This window comes from Panulirus ornatus, chromosome 2 (genome assembly GCF_036320965.1).
Source record: "Panulirus ornatus isolate Po-2019 chromosome 2, ASM3632096v1, whole genome shotgun sequence".
Lineage (NCBI taxonomy): Eukaryota > Metazoa > Arthropoda > Malacostraca > Decapoda > Palinuridae > Panulirus > Panulirus ornatus.
The window spans coordinates 195,020-209,948 of record NC_092225.1 but is presented as its reverse complement, the minus strand read 5'-3'; the positions used below and the strand labels follow the sequence as shown (position 1 = coordinate 209,948).

Sequence of the window (14,929 nt, the reverse complement as noted above, 5' to 3'; positions counted from 1 at the left end):
ACTTATACCTCTGTAATTTGAGCACTCACTCTTATTCCTTTTGCCTTTGTACAATGGCACTATGCACGCATTCCGCCAATCCTCAGGCACCTCACCGTGAGTCATACATACATTAAATATGAAAAATATATATATATATATATATATATATATATATATATATATATATATATATATATATATATATATATATATATATATATCTGGAGGAAGTGAAGTGTTTTAGATATCTGGGAGTGGATCTGTCAGCGGATGGAACCATGGAAGCGGAAGTGGATCATAGGGTGGGGGAGGGGGCGAAAATTTTGGGAGCCTTGAAAAATGTGTGGAAGTCGAGAACATTATCTCGGAAAGCAAAAATGGGTATGTTTGAAGGAATAGTGGTTCCAACAATGTTGTATGGTTGCGAGGCGTGGGCTATGGATAGAGTTGTGCGCAGGAGGATGGATGTGCTGGAAATGAGATGTTTGAGGACAATGTGTGGTGTGAGGTGGTTTGATCGAGTAAGTAACGTAAGGGTAAGAGAGATGTGTGGAAATAAAAAGAGCGTGGTTGAGAGAGCAGAAGAGGGTGTTTTGAAATGGTTTGGGCACATGGAGAGAATGAGTGAGGAAAGATTGACCAAGAGGATATATGTGTCGGAGGTGGAGGGAACGAGGAGAAGAGGGAGACCAAATTGGAGGTGGAAAGATGGAGTGAAAAAGATTTTGTGTGATCGGGGCCTGAACATGCAGGAGGGTGAAAGGAGGGCAAGGAATAGAGTGAATTGGAGCGATGTGGTATACAGGGGTTGACGTGCTGTCAGTGGATTGAATCAAGGCATGTGAAGCGTCTGGGGTAAACCATGGAAAGCTGTGTAGGTATGTATATTTGCGTGTGTGGACGTGTGTATGTACATGTGTATGGGGGGGGGGGTTTGGGCCATTTCTTTCGTCTGTTTCCTTGCGCTACCTCGCAAACGCGGGAGACAGCGACAAAGTATAAAAAAAAAAAAAAAAAAAAAAAAAAAAAAAAAAAAAAAAAAATATATATATCTATACAAAGGCAAAGGGGATAAGAGTGAGTGCTCAAATTACAGAGGTATAAGTTTGTTGAGTATTCCTGGTAAACTATATGGGAGGGTATTGATTGAGAGGGTGAAGGCATGTACAGAGCATCAGATTGGGGAAGAGCAGTGTGGTTTCAGAAGTGGTAGAGGATGTGTGGATCAGGTGTTTGCTTTGAAGAATATATGTGAGAAATACTTAGAAAAGCAAATGGATTTGTATGTAGCATTTATGGATCTGGAGAAGGCATATGATAGAGTTGATAGAGATGCTCTGTGGAAGGTATTAAGAATATATGGTGTGGGAGGAAAGTTGTTAGAAGCAGTGAAAAGTTTTTATCGAGGATGTAAGGCATGTGTACATGTAGGAAGAGAGGAAAGTGATTGGTTCTCAGTGAATGTAGGTTTGCGGCAGGGGTGTGTGATGTCTCCATGGTTGTTTAATTTGTTTATGGATGGGGTTGTTAGGGAGGTAAATGCAAGAGTTTTGGAAAGAGGGGCAAGTATGAAGTCTGTTGGGGATGAGAGAGCTTGGGAAGTGAGTCAGTTGTTGTTCGCTGATGATACAGCGCTGGTGGCTGATTCATGTGAGAAACTGCAGAAGCTGGTGACTGAGTTTGGTAAAGTGTGTGGAAGAAGAAAGTTAAGAGTAAATGTGAATAAGAGCAAGGTTATTAGGTACAGTAGGGTTGAGGGTCAAGTCAATTGGGAGGTGAGTTTGAATGGAGAAAAACTGGAGGAAGTGAAGTGTTTTAGATATCTGGGAGTGGATCTGGCAGCGGATGGAACCATGGAAGCGGAAGTGGATCATAGGATGGGGGAGGGGGCGAAAATTCTGGGGGCCTTGAAGAATGTGTGGAAGTCGAGAACATTATCTCTGAAAGCAAAAATGGGTATGTTTGAAGGAATAGTGGTTCCAACAATGTTGTATGGTTGCGAGGCGTGGGCCATGGATAGAGTTGTGCGCAGGAGGATGGATGTGCTGGAAATGACATGTTTGAGGACAATGTGTGGTGTGAGGTGGTTTGATCGAGTGAGTAATGTAAGGGTAAGAGAGATGTGTGGAAATAAAAAGAGCGTGGTTGAGAGAGCAGAAGAGGGTGTTTTGAAGTGGTTTGGGCACATGGAGAGAATGAGTGAGGGAAGATTGACCAAGAGGATATATGTGTCGGAGGTAGAGGGAACGAGGAGAAGAGGGAGACCAAATTGGAGGTGGAAAGATGGAGTGAAAAAGATTTTGTGTGATCGGGGCCTGAATATGCAGGTGGGTGAAAGGAGGGCAAGGAATAGAGTGAATTGGAGCGATGTGGTATACCGGGGTTGACGTGCTGTCAGTGGATTGAATCAAGGCATGTGAAGCGTCTGGGGTAAACCATGGAAAGCTGTGTAGGTATGTATATTTGCGTGTGTGGACGTATGTATATACATGTGTATGGGGGGGGGTTGGGCCATTTCTTTCTTTCGTCTGTTTCCTTGCGCTACCTCGCAAACGCGGGAGACAGCGACAAAGTATAAAAAAAAAAAAAAAATATATATATATATATATATATATATATATATATATATATATATATATATTTTTTTTTTTTTTTTTTTTATACATTGTCGCTGTCTCCCGCGTTTGCGAGGTAGCGCAAGGAAACAGACGAAAGAAATGGCCCAACCCCCCCCATACACATGTACATACACACGTCCACACACGCAAATATACATACCTACACAGCTTTCCATGGTTTACCCCAGACGCTTCACATGCCCTGATTCAATCCACTGACAGCACGTCAACCCCTGTATACCACATCGCTCCAATTCACTCTATTCCTTGCCCTCCTTTCACCCTCCTGCATGTTCAGGCCCCGATCACACAAAATCCTTTTCACTCCATCTTTCCACCTCCAATTTGGTCTCCCTCTTCTCCTCGTTCCCTCCACCTCCGACACATATATCCTCTTGGTCAATCTTTCCTCACTCATTCTCTCCATGTGCCCAAACCATTTCAAAACACCCTCTTCTGCTCTCTCAACCACGCTCTTTTTATTTCCACACATCTCTCTTACCCTTACGTTACTTACTCGATCAAAGCACCCCACACCACACATTGTCCTCAAACATCTCATTTCCAGCACATCCATCCTCCTGCGCACAACTCTATCCATAGCCCACGCCTCGCAACCATACAACATTGTTGGAACTACTATTCCTTCAAACATACCCATTTTTGCTTTCCGGGATAATGTTCTCGACTTCCACACATTTTTCAAGGCTCCCAAAATTTTCGCCCCCTCCCCCACCCTATGATCCACTTCCGCTTCCATGGTTCCATCCGCTGACAGATCCACTCCCAGATATCTAAAACACTTCACTTCCTCCAGCCTCTCACCATTCAAACTCACCTCCCAATTGACTTGACCCTCAACCCTACTGTACCTAATAACCTTGCTCTTATTGACATTTACTCTTAACTTTCTTCTTCCACACACTTTTCCAAACTCCGTCACCAGCTTCTGCAGTTTCTCACATGAATCCGCCACCTCGCTGTATCATCAGCGAACAACAACTGACTCACTTCCCAAGCTCTCTCATCCCCAACAGACTTCATACTTGCCCCTCTTTCCAAAACTCTTGCATTTACCTCCCTAACAACCCCATCCATAAACAAATTAAACAACCACGGAGACATCACACACCCCTGCCGCAAACCTACATTCACTGAGAACCAATCACTTTCCTCTCTTCCTACACGTACACATGCCTTACATCCTCGATAAAAACTTTTCACTGCTTCTACCAACTTGCCTCCCACACCATATATTCTTAATACCTTCCATATATATAATATATATATATATATATATATATATATATATATATATAATATATATAATATAATATATATATATATATATATATATAATATATATATATATATATATATATATATATATATATATATATATATATATATATGTATGTATTTTTAACTTTCTAAAATGGGAAACAGAAGAAGGAGTCAGGCGGGGAGTGCTCATCCTCCTCGAAGGCTCAGACTGGGCTGTCTAAATGTGTGTGGATGAAACCAAGATGTGAAAAAAAGGAGAGATAGGTAGTATGTTTGAGGAAAGGAACCTGGATGTTTTGGCTCTGAGTGAAACGAAGCTCAAGGGTAAAGGGGAAGAGTGGTTTGGGAATGTCTTGGGAGTAAAGTCAGGGGTTAGTGAGAGAACAAGAGCAAGGGAAGGAGTAGCAGTACTCCTGAAACAGGAGTTGTGGGAGTATGTGATAGAATGTAAGAAAGTAAATTCTCGAATAATATGGGTAAAACTGAAAGTTGATGGAGAGAGATGGGTGATTATTGGTGCATATGCACCTTGGCATGAGAAGAAAGATCATGAGAGGCAAGTGTTTTGGGAGCAGCTGAATGAGTGTGTTAGTGGTTTTTGATGCACGAGACCGGGTTATAGTGATGGGTGATTTGAATGCAAAGGTGAGTAATGTGGCAGTTGAGGTTATAATTGGTATACATGGGGTGTTCAATACTGTAAATGGAAATGGTGAAGAGCTTGTAGATTTGTGTGCTGAAAAAGAACTGGTGACTGGGAATACTTGGAAAAAGAGAGATATACGTAAGTTTATGTATGTAAGTAGGAGAGATGGCCAGAGAGCATTATTGGATTACATGTTCATTAATTGGCATGTGAAAGAGAGGCTTTTGGATGTTAATGTGCTGAGAGGTGCAATTGGAGGGATGTCTGATTATTATCTTGTGGAGGCGAAGGTGAAGATTTGTAGAGGCTTTCAGAAAAGAAGAGAGAATGTTGGGGTGAAGAGAGGGGTGAGAGTAAGTGAGCTTGAGGAGAATTGTGTGAGGAAGTTCCAGGAGAGACTGAGTGCAGAATGGAAAAAGTTAAGAGGAATGGACATAAGGGGAGTGGGGGAGGAATGGGATGTATTTAGGGAAGCAGTGATGGCTTTTGCAAAAGATGCTTGTGGGAAGAGAAATGTGGGAGGTGGGCAGATTAGAAAGGGTAGTGAGTGGTGGGATGAAGAAGTAAGATTATTAGTGAAAGAGAAGAGAGAGGCATTTGGACGAGTTTTGCAGGGAAATAGTGCAAATGACTGGGAGGTGTATTATAAGAAAGAGGCAGGAGGTCACAAGAAAGGTGCAAGAGATGAAAAATAGGGCAAATGAGAGTTGGGGTGAGAGAATATCATTAGATTTCAGGGAGAATGAAAAGGTATTGTGGAAGGAGGTAAATAAATTGCATAGGAAAAGAGAACAAATAGGAACATAGTGAAGGTGGCTAATGGGGAGGTAATAACAAGTAGTGGTGATGTGAGAAGATGGAGTGAGTATTTTAAAGTTTTTTGAATGTGTTAGATGATAGAGTGGCAGATATAGGGTGTTTTGGTCGAGTTGGTGTGCGAAGGCAGAGGGTCAGCGAGAATGGTTTGGCAAACAAAGAAGAGGTGGTGAAAGCTTTGCAGAAGATGAAAGCCGGTAAGGCGGCGGTTTTGGATGGTATTGCAGTGGAATTTATAGAAAAAGAAGGGTGAGTGTGTTGTTGATTGGTTTTTTAAGGATATTCACTGTATGTCTGGCTCATGTTGACTTAAGTGAGGAGTGGCAGAATGCATGCATAGTGCCATTGTACAAAGGCAAAGGGGATAAAGGTGAGTATTCAAATTACAGAGGTATAAGTTTGTTTAGTAGTCCTGGGAAATTATATGGGAGGGTATTGATTGAGAGGGTGAAAGCATGTACAGAGTATCAGATTGGGGAAGAGCATTGTGGTTTCAGAAGTGGTATAGGATATGTGGATCAATTGTTTGCTTTGAGGAATGTATGTGAGTTCTTAGGAGCAGTGAAAAGTTTTTATTGAGGTTGTAAGGCATGTGTATGAGTAGGAAGAGAGGGAAGTCATTGGTTCTCAGTGAATGTCAGTTTGCAGCAGGGGTGCATAATGTCTCCATGGTTGTTTAATTTTTTTATGGATGGGGTTGTTATTTAGGTAAATGGAAGAGTTTTGGAGAGAGGGGCAAGTATGCAGTCTGTTGTGGATGAGAGGGCTTGGGAAGTGAGTCAGTTGATATTCACTGATGATACAGCACTGGTGGCAGATTTGGATGAGAAACTGCAGAAGCTGGTGACTGAGTTTGATAAAGTGTGTGAAAGAAGAAAGCTGAGAGTAAATGTGAATAAGAGCAAGGTTATTAGGTTCAGGAGGGTTGAGGGACAAGTTAATTGGGAGGTAAGTTTGAATGGAGAAAAACTGGAGGAAGTGAAGTGTTTTAGATATCTGGGAGTGGATTTAACAGTGGATGGAACCATGGGAGCAGAAGTGAGTCACGGGGTGGGGAAGGGGGTGAAGTGTCATGGGAACATTGAAGAATGTGTGGAAGGCGAGAACATTATCTTGGAGAGGAAAAATGGATATGTTTGAAGGAATAGTGGTTCCAAGAAAGTTATATGGTTGCTAGGCATAGGCTATAGATAGGATTGTGTGGAGGAGGGTGGATGTGTTGGAAATGAGATGTTTGAGGACAATATGTGGTGCAAGGTAGTTTGATCGAGTAAGTAATGAAAGGTTAAGAGAGATGTGTGGGAATAAAAATAGTGTGGTTGAGAGGGCAGAAGAGAGTGTATTGAAATGGTTTGATCACATGGAGAGAATGAGTGAGGAAAGATTGACAAAGAGGACATATGTGTCAGAGGTGGAGGGGACGAGGAGAAGCTGGTGACCAAATTGGAGGTGGAATGATGGAGTGAAAAAGCTTTTGAGAGATTGGGGCCTGAACATGCAGGAGGGTGAAAGGCATGCAAGGAATAGAGTGAATTGGAATGATGTGGTGTACCGGGGTCAACGTGCTGTCAGTGGATTGAACCAGGGCATTTGAAGTGTCTGGGATAAACCATGGAAAGATTTGTGTTGCCTGGATGTGGAAAGGGAGCTGTGGTGTCGGTGCATTACATATGATAGCTCTTATTCACATTTGCTCTGAACTTTCTTCTTTCACACACTTTACCAAACTCAGTCACCAGCTTCTGCAGTTTCTCAGCCGAATCAGCCATTAGCGCTGTATCATCAGCGAACAACAACTGACTCACTTCCCAAGACAGCATACTTGTTCGTCTCTCAAAAACTCTTGCATACACCTCCTTAACCACCCCATCCATAAACAAATTTAACAATCATGGAGACATCATGCCTCCGATGCAAACCGATATTCGCTAGGAACCAGTTACTTTCCTCTCTTCTTACTCGTACACATGCCTTACATCCTTGGTAAAAACTTTTCACTGCTTCTATCAATTTCCCTCCCATGCCATATACTCTTAAAACCTTCCAGAAAGCATCTCTGTCAACCCTGTCATATGCCTTCTCAGATCCATAAATGCTACCTACAAATCCATCTATATTTCTAAGTATTTATCACATACATTCTTCAAAGCAAACACCTGATCCATACATCCTCTACCACTTCTGAAATCACACTGCTCTTACCCAATCTGATGCTCTGTACATATCTTTACCCTCTCTATCAATACCCTCCTATATAATTTCCCAGGATACTCAGCAGACTTATGCCTCTTTTTTTAACATTCACCTTTATCTCCTTTGCTTTTGTACAGTGGCACTATGCACCCATTCTACCAATCCCCAGGCACTCCACCATGATCCATACATACATTGAATATCCTCACCAACCAGCCAACATCACAGTCACCCCTTTTTTAATAAATTTTACTGCAATACCCTCCAAACCCGCTGCCTTGCCGGCTTTCATCTTCTGCAACGCTTTCACTACCTCTTTTCTGTTTGCCAAACCATTCTTGCTGACCCTCTGCCTTCGCACCCCACCCCAACCAAAACACCCTATACATGCCACTTTGTCATCAAACATTCAGCAAACCTTCAAAATACTCACTCCATCTCCTCACTTCATCACTACTTATGAGTACCTCCCTATTTGTCCCCTTCACCGATGTTCCTAATTGTTTTCTTATCTTACGCACTTTATTTACCTCCTTTGACATCTTATCATTCTCCCTAAGATTTAATGATATTCTATCACCCCAGCTCTCATTTGCCCTCGTTTTCACCTTTTGCACCTTTCTCTTGACCTCCTGCTGCTTTCTTTTATACATCTCCCTATCATTTGCACTACTTCCCTACAAAAATCATCCAAACACTTCTCTCTTCTTCTTCCCACCATTCACTACCCTATGTAATCTGCCCACCTCCCACCTTTCTCATGCCACATGCATCTTTTGCACAAGCTATCATGGCTTCCCTAAATACATCCTATTCCTCCCCCACTCCTCTTACATCATTTGCTCTCACCTTTTTCCATTCTGCACTCAATCTCTCCTAGTACTTCCTCACACATGTTTCCTTTCCAAGCTCACTTACTCTCACTACTCTCCTCTCCCCTAAATTCTCTTTTTTTCTGAAAACCTCTACAAATCTTCACCTTTTCCTCCACAAGATTGTGATCATACATCCCATCAGCTGCCCCTCTCAGTACATTAACATCCAAATGTCTCTCCTTTATATGCCTATCAGTTCATGTAATCCAGTAACGCTCCGTGGCCATCTTTCCTACTCACATACGTATACTTATGTACATCTTTCTTTTTAAACCAGGTGTTCCTTATCACCAGTGCTTTTTCAACACACAAATTCACAAGCTCTTTAACCATTTCCATTTACAATACTGAACACCCCATATACACCAATTGTACCCTCAACTGCCACATTAGTCACCTTTGCATTCAAATCACCCACCACTGTAACCTGGTCTTGTGCATGAAAGCTGCTAACACACTCACTCAACTACTCCCAGAACACTTGCCTCTCATGATCTTTCTTCTCATTACCAGGTGCACAGGCACCAATAATCACCCGTCTCTCTCCTACCACTCTCAGTTTTACCCATATCAATCTAGAGTTTACTTTCTTACACTATATCACATACTCCCACAACTCCTGCTTCAGGAGTAGTGTTACTCCTTCCTTTGCTCTTGTCCTGTCACCAACCTCTAACTTTACTCGCAAGACATCCCCAAACCACTCTTACCCTTGAGCTTCGTTTCACTCTGAGCCAAAGCATCCAGGTTCCTTTCTTCAAACATACTGCCTATCCCTTTGTCTCATCTTAGTTTCATCCACATACATTTAGACACCCCAATCTGAGCCTTCGAGGAGGATGAGCACTCCCTGCATGACTCCTTCTTCTGTTTCCCCTTTTAGAAAGTCAGATACAATGAGGGGAGGGTTTCCAGCCCCCTGCTCCCGCTCCCTTTAGTCACCGTCTACGACACACAGGGAATACGTGGGAAGTATTCTTTTACTCCTGTTCATATACCCTATTTGGTGCATTACGCATTACAGTTAGAGACTGAGTGTGAACAAATGTGGCCTTTTTTGTCTGTTTCCTGGCACTACCTTGCTGAAACAGGGTAGCGATGCTGTTTCCCGTGTGGCTGGGTGGCGGAAGAAATGGATGAAGGCAAGTAAGTATGAATATGTACATGTGTATGATGTATATGCCTGTGTATGTGTGTGTATATGTATGTATATGTTGATAGATATGTGTATGTATATGTGCGTTTATGTGCATTTATGTGTATATGAGTGGATGGACTATTCTTCCTCTGTTTCCTGGCGCAACCTCGCTGATGCAGGATACAGCGAGTAAGTATTAGGGTTTTGAATAAACAGAATATTGTGAGTGCTGAAACTGTGAATGCAGGCAGTATACAGAAGTGCAAACGATTATGCCAAAGAAAAATCAAGAGATTGGTCCCCTATGAGTAAGAGTCCTCAGTACCACATGCTATATGATAGTTAATGAAGTGATTAGCTTTCTCCTATCATGTAAATTTTATTTTGTAGGTAATTACATGTTTAACTTTCTCTTATCATGGAAATTTTATTATTGTATTATACATTCCAAAGTTTAGGAGTTTTATTACTTTTGATACTTGATGAGTCACTTATTTGCAGGGATACATTATTCCATTATACTGTTGCTTTGGCCTAAATTCTTTCTTTATCGTATGGAAACAGTTCAGTGTGCAGTACTAAGCATATTTATCAGACTTATGTAAATCATAATTAAAGTTCATGATTTTCAAAGAGAAAACATGTGGAGGTAACTCTTGTACTGTAGTCCCCTTTAGGAATATTAACTTGACTGTTTTATTGTTTGATCCCTTTTTTCAGGGAAGTGCTATTTACAAGCACTTGCAAGATACAGGGTACACAGACTTTGAGTTCACCCAACTAAGAACCTCATGCTGTCCGGAAGAGACAACAAAGAATGACTCCTGTGAAGATAAAAAGGTGGGATAAAGAGTTATTTCAAAGCCGTAAATGAATCTTCATGATCATAGGGGAGTGAGAAGTCCCCAGCCTTCTACTTTCTGGTGAGGTTGATGCCTCTCACCCTTTGCTAACCTCCCTTTCAGCTCATGCCAGGTACAAGATATGCTCCCCTACAGTCAGCTGTTACTACTATGTGACATTGATATCATCATTTGGCCATCCATCAGATAACACAGGCTGACCAAGCGCATTGATGGGCAAGAGAAGACTGCTGGTCGAAAACCACATCTGTAAAGTTTCTCTATTGTGTTTGTGGCATACTAGCCGAGCCTGGACACTTTTTTGTTTGGTTTCTATCTTTTTAAACACATCAGTAACTTAAAGCTGTGAGTTATCTCAATTGGAAATCAAGAAACAAACAGAAAGGTAAAACATGACCAGGAATACCTGGAAAATGTTTTTATGATTGATTTTCAGCCCTCAGAAAGTTTGAGCAATCTCTCTTTGGGGATGCCCTGTCCCTTCCACTGTATCACATTATACTGGTGTGTGTCATGGCTTTGAGGATACTGGTGTGTGTCATGGCTTTGAGGACCTGTCATTTTTTGCCCCCACTACCACCACCACAACCACCATGACTGGTTGAGGACAAGGCTCTGCCCACAAGTCACTCCTGATGTCCAAACCATTGAAGCAAAATAAGATTCTGTGGATTAAAAACCTTTCTCCCCAAGGCTGAGCTGCTGTGGATATTGATTCCATGATGCTCATCCTTAGGAAGTTTTTGCTCCATCAGTGACAGTTCAAGTCCCTACCTCTGCAGCTTTCCCTTTGGTGGCCCATAAACCTAAGCTTACGCAAGAAAAGGAGACGAAACACTCTAAGAAATGCAGATGAGCAAAAGGGACATTGGGAAAGAGCAGATATGGAAAAAACTGTGGGTGTGGCAGTGATTAATGGTGCTGTAAATCTGACAAACTGATAGATTGCTCCAGCAGAAACAAGAACATACATTGTTCAGACACTAACATAAACGAAAATACTTACATAGAGCCAGTAAATCTTTGGCCATCATTCACCGTCTCTGAAACATTTGGTACCTTTTCCACAGACATTGGCATGAGAGGCTAATGCAAATGCTGGGAGAGAGGCAAGGATGGAACAATAGTGAAGTAGCTGTGTGCCTAATCTCTCCAGCCAGTCTCATCAGCCACAATTTTTTTTTTTTATTGTGGCTGGCATGTTACAGGCACAGCATGCCTCAATCAAGACCATCTTTGGTGAAAGAAAAAGAAAGAAATTCATCAGGAAGCTGCAGGTATTTGTGCACTAGACTCTTAAGGAAAGAAAGGTTGTGGTTGTATGGATTGTTTGAAGAGGGAAAGACAAAGAAGGAAGTGAATTTAACATTTTAGCTGTTCAAGAGAAGGAAACATTGCGACAGCTAATACTTGAGTGGCTGGTCTCCATGCAGAAACTCTGGGAAGCAGTAGGCAGACACATGCCACAGGTCCATTTAGTCATCTAACAAGAATAGTGGCCAAAATAATACAGTTAGAATAGAGAGAGAGAGAGAGAGAGAGAGAGAGAGAGAGAGAGAGAGAGAGAGAGAGAGAGAGAGAGAGAGAGCAGCAAATGGGTAGCTGGCTGAGTTTGTGCGGCCTGGATGTGGATAGGGAGCTGTGGTTTCGGTGCATTACGCATGCCAGTTAGAGAATCAATGTAAGCAGGTATGTGCCAGGAAAAGACAAAAACGCTACGTTCGTTCACACTCAGTCTCTAGGTGTCGTGTAATGCACCGAAACCACAGCTCCCTGTCCACGTCCAGGACATACAGACCTTTCCATGATTTACCCCAGACACTTCATATGCCCTAGTTCAATCCATTGACAGCACATTGACCCCGGTATACCACATCGTTCCAATTCACTGTAGTCCTTGCTTGCCTTTCACCCTCCAGTATGTTCAGGCCCCGATCGCTCAAAATCTTTTTCACTCCATCCTACCACCTCCAGTTTGGTCTCCTGCTTCTCCTTGTTCCCTCCACCTCTGACACATATATCCTGTTTGTTATTCTTTCCTCTCTCATTCTTTTCATGTGTCCAAACCATTTCAACACGCCCTTTACTGCTCTCTCACCCTCACTCTTTTTATTACCACACATCTCTCTTGCCCTTTCATTACTTATTCGATCAAACCACCTTACCACATACTGTCCTCTAACATTTCATTTCCAATACAACATCCCTCCTGTGCTTCCATGGTTCCATCCGCTGCTAAGTCTACTCCCAGATATATAAAGCACTTCACTTCCTCCACTTTCTCTCTATTCAGACTTACCTCCCAATTAACTTGTACCTCCACTCTACTGAACCTAATAACCTTTGTCTTGTTCACATTTACTCTCAACTTTCTCCTTTCACACACTTATCCAAACTCAGTCACCAACCTCTGCAGTTTCTCACCCGAATCAGCCGCCCAGCGCTATATCATCAGTGAACAACTGACTCACTTCCCAAGCCCTCTCATCCACAACAGACTGCATACTTGCTCCTCTCTCCAAAACTCTTGCATTCTTCCCCCTAATCACCTCATCCATAAACAAATTGAACAACCAAAGAGACATCATGCACCCCTACCACAAACCGACATTCACTAGGAACCAATCACTTTCCTTCCTTCCTACTCGTACACATGCCTTACATCCTTGGTAAAAAGTTTTCACTGCTTCTAGTAACATACCTCCTACACCATATACTCTTAAGACCTTCCACAACGCATCCCTATCAACCCTATCATATGCCGTCTCCAGATCCATAAATGCTACATACAAATCCTTTTGCTTTTCTAAGTATTTCTCACATACATTCTTCAAAGCAAACACTTGATCCACACATCCTCTACCACTTCTGAAACCACACTGCTCTTCCCCAGTCTGATGCTTTCTACATGCCTTTACCCTCTCAATCAATATCCTCCGATAAAATATCCCAGGAATACTCAACAAACTTATGCCTCAGTTGTTTGAACACCCACCTTCATCCTCGTTGCCTTTGTACAGTGGCACTGTGCATGCATTCCACCAACCCTCAGGCACCTCACCACGATCCATACATACACTGAATAATGTTACCAGCCAATCAGTAACACAGTCACCCCCTTTTATTAATGAATTCCACTGCAATACCATCCAAACTGCCACTTTGCTAGATTTCATCTCCCTCAAAGCTTTTACCACCTCTTCTGTCTTTACCAAACCATTTTCTTTAATCCCCTCACTTCATGCACCATCCCAACTAAAACACCCTATATCTGCCATTCTATCATCAAACACATTCAGTAGACCTTCAAAATACTCACTCCATCTCCTTCTCACTTCATCACTACTTGTTATTACCTCTCCATTTTCCCCTTCACCAATGTTCCCATTTGTTCTTTGTCTTATGCATGTTATTTACTTCCTTTCAAAACATCTTTTTATTACATTATTATTATTATGATGCTTAATTGCTCTTTCCCACATCAGTGAGGTAGTGCAAGGAAATAGATGAAGAATGGCCCATCCACTCATATACACTTATATATGCAGAAATGCCCATACACTCACATAGACATATTTATATATATATTTTTTTTTTTTTTTTGTCGCTGTCTCCCGCGTTTGCGAGGTAGCGCAAGGAAACAGACGAAAGAAATGGCCCAACCCACCCCCATACACATGTATATACATACGTCCACACACGCAAATATACATACCTATATTTTATTTATATATATATATATATTTATATATATTTTTTTTTCTTTTAAACTATTCGCCATTTCCCGCATTAGCGAGGTAGCGTTAAGAACAGAGGACTGGGCCTTTTTTGGAATATCCTCACCTGCCCCCTCTGTTCCTTCTTTTGGAAAATTAAAAAAAAAAACGAGAGGGGAGGATTTCCAGCCCCCCCGCTCTCTCCCCTTTTAGTCGCCTTCTACGACACGCAGGGAATACGTGGGAAGTATTCTTAATCCCCTATCCCCAGGGATATTTATATATATATATATATATATATATATATATATATATATATATATATATATATTTTTTTTTTTTTTTTTGCCGCTGTCTCCCGCGTTTGCGAGGTAGCGCAAGAGGCAGGAGGTCAAGAAAAAGGTGCAAGAGGTGAAAAAGAGGGCAAAAGAGAGTTGGAGTGAGAGAGTATCATTAAATTTTAGGGAGAAATAAAAGATGTTTTGGAAGGAGGAAAATAAAGTGCGTAAGGCAAAGGAACAAATGGGAACTTCGGTGAAGGGGGGTAGTGGGGAGGTGATAACAAGCAGTGGTGATGTGAGAAGGAGATGGAGTGAGTATTTTGAAGGTTTCTTGAATGTGTTTGATGATAGAGTGGTGGCTCTAGGGTGTTTTGGTCGAGATGGTGTGCAAAGAGACAGGGTTAGGGAGAATGATTTGGTAAACAGAGAAAAGGTAGTAAAAGCTTTGCGGAAGATGAAAGCCAGCAAGGCAGCAGATTTGGATGGTATTGCAGTGGAATTTAAAAAAAGGGGTTAC

At 41.9% G+C, this 14,929-nt stretch overlaps 1 protein-coding gene across 2 annotated transcripts in view; it reads left to right on the top strand.

Moving 5' to 3' along the window:
* Positions 1 to 14,929, top strand: part of LOC139753297 (uncharacterized) — a 138,768-nt gene that overhangs the window by 9,614 nt on the left and 114,225 nt on the right. For both annotated transcript variants that reach the window (XM_071669598.1, XM_071669588.1), the window contains exon 2: positions 10,273 to 10,392. In XM_071669598.1, the coding sequence (XP_071525699.1) occupies positions 10,273 to 10,392 (120 nt within the window). The remainder of the gene's footprint in view (positions 1 to 10,272; positions 10,393 to 14,929) is intronic.